This window comes from Salvia hispanica, chromosome 3 (genome assembly GCF_029641045.1).
Source record: "Salvia hispanica isolate PSC_SH4W2 chromosome 3, Shi_PSC_v1, whole genome shotgun sequence".
Lineage (NCBI taxonomy): Eukaryota > Viridiplantae > Streptophyta > Magnoliopsida > Lamiales > Lamiaceae > Salvia > Salvia hispanica.
Window position 1 is genome coordinate 13,920,879 of NC_142694.1, and position 6,071 is coordinate 13,926,949.

Genomic DNA, 6,071 nt, shown 5'->3' on the forward strand with positions numbered 1-6,071 from the left:
GCCCAGCAGGTGGCTATCAGCTCGGACTCTTGCAGAGTGTAAGTAGTCCTTACCCGCTTCGGCCTCTCATCGGAACCCGTATCAGTCGCAGGCGGCTCGGTGGGCGTTTCTTCCACCTCGAAGTCCTCCGCGCTCAGTGTCGCGGCCTGAGATTCTTGGTCGCCTGGGGTTGATCCGGGGGTGTCGAACTGGGGCCGATACACATCGTCGGCTGGAGAGGGCATTCTGCCGGCATAGTTGAAGTACGGAGAAAGTCTCCGCGCCGGAGGAGTCTGCAAAGGAGACGGACCCGCGTATGGAAGTTGGCCGGGAGGAGAACCCATCGCCAACAACGAGTGCATCCACTGCTCGTTTGCTTCATCCATGTTGGGAATTTGTGAACTCGACTCTTTCCCCTTACCCTTACCCTTACCCGAGCGGGAATTTTTCTTCCAAAAGCTCATAATTTGATGAAGATTGAAGATTGGGAGAAGAGATTGAAAATGGAGAGAATGAAGATTGTGGGTGATGAATGGAGGAAGTGGAGGAAATATTTATAGGGGTGGGATGTAAAAATAGCCGTTGGGCCGAAAAAAAAAAAAAAAATTTAAATATCGCCGATTTATCGCCGAGCGTCGCCCACAATGGCCGGCGATAGTCCGGCGATAAAACGCCGGTTGGCGAAAAAACGGTAACATTATCGCCGAATTATCGCCGTTTTCACCACAACGGCCAGCGATAATCCGGCGATGTTCGGCGATTTATCGCCGGATTTTCGCCACCCCCATTGGGAGTGCTCTAAGATAGCCAGTTTAAAAAAGGTGAAAAAAAAAGTCATTTCGAACTTATTTTGATGCTGTTATTTTTCCTAATGCTGTTTTATCCACGTGTTTTAAAGTGACTGTCACATCAACATGTAATATGCTAAGAAAGAAAGATGAGATAATTGCGAAAACTTTCATCTTCCTTAATTTATGTTTCAAATGTTGAAAATTACTCTAAAAATTTAGGATTGATTTATATACTCTACTAATTTAGTATATCTAAACTAAAAGAGCAAGGTAATTAGAAAATTGCATATGAATATCAGAATTGAGTTTCATTGTTACATCTGTATTATCTTGTTGCTTAAAAAATACGTAGTGAATTGAACTTTTAAGCTGTTTCCCAAGTCCCTCATTTTTCATGACCTTGTTCTTGAAATACAATTACAACAAAATTCTTGGCAAAAATAATTAGATCAATAAGCGAAACATAGACAATCTTGATCAAATCATATTCCTTTCTATGTCGAATCTTGTTTTGGAATCTCTTCGAGATTCCTTAAAATAACCATATTCCAAACACTAGCTAGTTGAACCAATAAGCCTAAACACTACAATTACGAATCAACCAAGAATGTTGAGCTATGATTTGATGACACCAAGTGTCTGCGGTTGAAGTGAAACAGAATGCTTCAAATCTCCGATACTCAGCGCGTGGTCTCCCATCGGAATTCTCCGAATCCCGGCTGTGTCCACCACACTCAGATGCTTGCAAACATGGATCCTGATAGGCACCCTCTCCTGCCCGCCCGCGCCCACCCTCACCTTCTCGAACGCAACCAGCTGCTTGTGGGGCGCCCATCCGCCCCCGGGCGGGCTGGAGAACACCAGCACCGTGTGGGACCCCTCCCTTGTCCCCACATTCCTCACGTCCACACTAAAGCTAATCGACAGCCGGCTGCACCTGGCATGGGTCACCCTGACCCATTGGCTTGTCGTGTTGGAGTGGTGGCGCCCGTCCACAGGGACGTACACCATCTTAGGTGCCTCAGCTATCGTGTGCACGAAGCTGGAGTAGGTTAGACCGTGACCAAATGGATACACGACCGGCCCTTGGTAGAACCGGTAAGTCCTCCCAGGGTAATTTTTTGAAGGATTTGGCCTCATGTCCATTGTTGTCATAGCCAGGTTGTTGAGGTATTTTTGCGGATACCATGTCATTGGAAGCTTCCCACCTATACAATCAACATTATCACAGGGAATGGTTCAGTTGAGAACTTATCAATTAAAAGCACAAAACATATCAGTTGGTGACACAAATGGTATCAGTAGCCAACTAATATCAGTTGGTAGCACAAATATATCAGTTCGATGAGCAACTGATATGTTTTGTGTTACGGACTGATACATTTTGTGCTGTCAACTGATAAATTCTGAAATTCGTATTTTAAGATAGTTACGAAATGATCCATCTCCCATGATCAAATAACCTAAATCAGTATATATATTTACCAGGATTATGAGCTCCAAACAAGATATCAGCAATGGCAGCACCACCGGCTTGGCCAGGATAGCCGGCCCACACAATGGCTCCGATCTTCGGATCATGCTTGGCGAAGGAGACATCAACCGCACCACCGGTCATCAACACAAGAATGGTTGGGCCTTTTGAGGCAGCAGCAACCTTGGAGATGAGCTCCCGTTGGCGCCCAGGAAGCAGGAGCCCTGTCCGGTCTTTGAACTCTGCCTCGACAGATTGGTCCAACCCCATAACCATGACAGTTGCATCAGCCGTACGGGCAGCCTCAATGGCGCCACCAAACAACGCGTCACTAGCACAGGCGACATTTGCACATCCTGGCTGATGAATTGCCCTAGCATACTTCCTTATACCTTGCAAAGGCGTCGTGTAACCACACGCCACACCTGCACGAAAGATGGCAAAAAAATGTAAGACAAAAGCTCAAATAGTGTGTAGTTTTTTTTTTTTAATCTTCTTACCAGCATAATTGCCTATCATGGTGAGAGTAACATCGGAATTAGGTCCAATGACGGCGATAGGGTGGTGCTTGCGTGTAGAGAGAGGCAGCACAGGGCCTTGATTTTTGAGCAGAACAATGCCTTGCCTAGCAGCTTCTAGTGCTAGTTCTTGGTGGGGAGGGGAGCAGACGTCGTTCGGGCCAAGGTTGCCGTATGGGTGAGATGATGGCTCTCCATCGAACATTCCTAGCCTCATTTGAACTGTGATGGTGTTGAACAGTGCAAGATCGACTTGTGCTTCTTTGAGAAGCCCCTTTTTAACTGCATTCTCTGTGTGAACTCCCAAGAAAGGCCCACAATCCAAATCCAAACCTTGAGATCAACAAAGATTCACATCAATCAAACAAAGTGTCCATGATCATGGAATTGATGCTGCTAGATAATGTAATCTTGTTACCTGCTTTTATTGCATCAGCAGCAGCTTCTTCTGGAGTTGAGGTGTAATGCTGATTGTCGTAGAATACGCCGACAGAGTCACAATCGGAGACAATGTACCTAATGACATGATCAGCATTTCAACAAGTCAGATGATTTAATTATATTGATTCTTGATGGGAGTTGAGAACATGTTCTAACCCGTTGAGACGCCAAGCACCGCGCACGGTTCCTCGGAGAAGTTTGGGATCAGCGCAGGTAGGAATGCCGTTAACTTGATTGTAGGAACACATCACACTAGCAACATTGCCTTCCTTCACACAACTTCTGAAGGGAATATCAAATGTGTCCACCATGTCCTGTTTTGTTACCTGCAAATTGTGGGAAAGTCTTTCCATTAAAACTATACAATACCTTCTATTTATAACAAACTATACAATACCTTCTATTTATAACAGTGAGAGTCTCATTTTCCACTAATAACAGTTTAACCACATATTCTCTTTATTTTTTTCGTACTTTATCAATTTTACATTAAAACTCATGTCGTTCATAGCTAAGACTAATTTTCTTTTAAGTATTAAGTATTGTCAATGGAAAATGAGTCAAAGAAAAAAACATACTATAAATCGATAGAAACTAATTTTGGTGAATGATCCAAAACGAAAACACAAGGCTATATTTTTGGGATAGATTTAACAAGTAAACAATATCTAAGAGTTGACCAAATGCCCAGACTAGATTTGGAACAGCACATAGTGCGGGCAGCTGTGTGATAGTGTATTGAATGTAATGAGGTGGAAGACGTTTGGATACCTTGGCATTAAAGTGGAACCTATCGACCCCGCTCCAGTTGTCGAGATCATAGGCCGTGTAATGCTTGCAGCAGGCAGCCACCTTCAGCCGCTCTCCGTCCTCCGTCCCCTGCAAACCTCTCACGTACCTCGCTGCGTATTCCCCTGCCACTAGCGGGTCCTCCCCTGGAGTCTCCTGCCCCCGCCCCCACCTCGGATCCCGCAATATGTTCACATTCGGGCTCCAATACGTCAGCCCTGCTACCCCACCGTTGTACATTGCTCGGGCCTCGTCCGACACAACCTGTCCATAATCGCCCCATATTAGTTCCGTCTTCGTTAGACAAAATTAATATGAGATTCAGATGATACATGCCAAGATACATTGTCAGAAGCTAGCTAAGTTTACGAACAAAGAGATAAAATTAGACATGACTTTTAGTCCAATTGTCTTAATTATATACTCCATTACAGAAGTATTATTTTAATCTATGTACACTTTTTATAATTACTTTTCTTAGCCTAATTAATATGGATCTCACACAAAGTTCCAAGAAGATATGATTATTAATGGTGATAAGAAGATAAGACATTTTCGGAAAGCGCAATAATTGAATAGTACATGAGATAACGTTTATATAATCAAGATAATGGTTTCTGATGCAACTATACACTGCGATTGAATTTATATGAACAACTTTATGAATATCGTTTGAGTATTAAATGTCCTACCTACAATTCGAAATAAATGAACAGAAATTCAAAAGCTAGAATTGTTATGTGTATAAATTGATAAAAAAAAAAAAAAAAAAAAGTAACACTAGAAAGTGATCCACTTAAAATGAAATAAAATTAAAATTTACACGATTTAACAGAATCTTACTTTGCCGATCTGTTCCCAAAGCGAGGCATTGAAAGAGGCAGCGGTGTTGATGACCTGCGGGAAACTGGTGGCGCCGGGGAAGGCGCCGCCGAATCTGGTCCCCGGACCGACGTTGGAGACGCCGTGGAGCGCCTCCGACCACCACTCGTAGCCCCTGATCCCGAGGCGCGGCACGGCGGCGGCATTGTTCCCCAGAAGCTTCACCTTCTCCTGCAGCGTCAGGCGCCCGATCAAATCCCTCACCCTCTCCTCCGCCCGCAAATCCGCCCGGCAGAACGGCAGCGTTTTGGTGGCGGCGTCGCGTGGATCGCAGGCGAATGGCTCCCGCGCTCCGGCCGCCGCCAACAGCAGGAAGAGAAAGGCGAGGGATATTTTCATGGTAAGGTATGAAAATGAAATGAATTGGGAAAGTGGAATTGGAGTGAGTACAATTATATAGAAGATGAGTTAGGGATTATGAAAGAGGATGGTGAGAGCAGTTTGTAAGTTTGTATGGACTATGGATGGATGCCCATGATTTTGGTGAGAGAGGGTTGCAAGTTGCGAGGATCAACAAATTTTTTTAAATCGACTATTTGGAGGCAAAACGTGCAAGTTGCACAAAAGTGAGGTTTCCTATTATGGAAGCTTTTTATTATATTTCTAATTGATTAGGTGAAGTCATGAAACCGCGAAAAATGTGATCACCAAATGCAAGTTTCGTGTTGATTTAATTCTGTATTAGTTACTGGATTTAATTTTTATTTTATTTTATATTTTTTTAGTGTTCTGTTAATATCATTTGATTGAGTAAATGTATGTACATTATTCTAAATGGATGATGTTTAACACATCTTTTGCTAAGTTTGCTTGACAGTTGGGAAAAAGAAACTTAATTAACCGGGCAGTTTCTTTCGGCAAGAGGATAAAAAAATGGTGTTTAATGAATTAAGTGAATGGATAATAAGTATGAGAAAAAAATAATGTAAGAAAAAGTAATAATAATTGATTTTGTCCAGAAAAATACGAATAGATTAACATATGAGACAGATCTAGATCTGCAATATATAATCTGTTATCTGTAGAAGAATAGTAGTAGTAATAAATAATACTCCAGATTTCCATGTAATAACTATCATGCCCTTAATTAGCAACAAATTCTTTGTAAGAAAAAAAATATAATTCTCTATACGTGATATATCTGTCACACATTTATCAGGCTAACTAAAGAGTTGTGAATATGTTGGTAAGACTTTC

At 42.7% G+C, this 6,071-nt stretch overlaps 1 protein-coding gene across 1 annotated transcript; it reads right to left on the reverse strand.

The window, feature by feature from the left end:
- Positions 1-1,122: 1,122 nt before the first annotated feature.
- On the reverse strand, positions 1,123-5,414 carry BXL2 (beta-xylosidase 2). The gene is made up of 7 exons (XM_048111794.2): positions 4,836-5,414; positions 3,975-4,256; positions 3,360-3,529; positions 3,181-3,278; positions 2,745-3,095; positions 2,256-2,669; positions 1,123-1,978 (listed from the first exon to the last, which is right to left on the reverse strand). The coding sequence occupies exons 1-7, from the start codon at positions 5,211-5,213 to the stop codon at positions 1,386-1,388; spliced, it is 2,286 nt and encodes a 761-aa protein (XP_047967751.1). The 5' UTR covers positions 5,214-5,414; the 3' UTR covers positions 1,123-1,385.
- Positions 5,415-6,071: the final 657 nt, after the last annotated feature.

What these genes read in the sequence shown, in the direction of transcription:
- BXL2 (XM_048111794.2), bottom strand. Translation starts at nt 5,213, where the DNA reads ATGAAAATATCCCTCGCCTTTCTCTTCCTGCTGTTGGCGGCGGCCGGA. An exon ending in GGTTCCACTTTAATGCCAAG is followed by an intron (nt 3,530 to 3,974) that starts GTATCCAAACGT and finishes CACAATTTGCAG; the next exon opens with GTAACAAAACAGGACATGGT. An exon ending in CATGATAGGCAATTATGCTG is followed by an intron (nt 2,670 to 2,744) that starts GTAAGAAGATTA and finishes TCTTTCGTGCAG; the next exon opens with GTGTGGCGTGTGGTTACACG.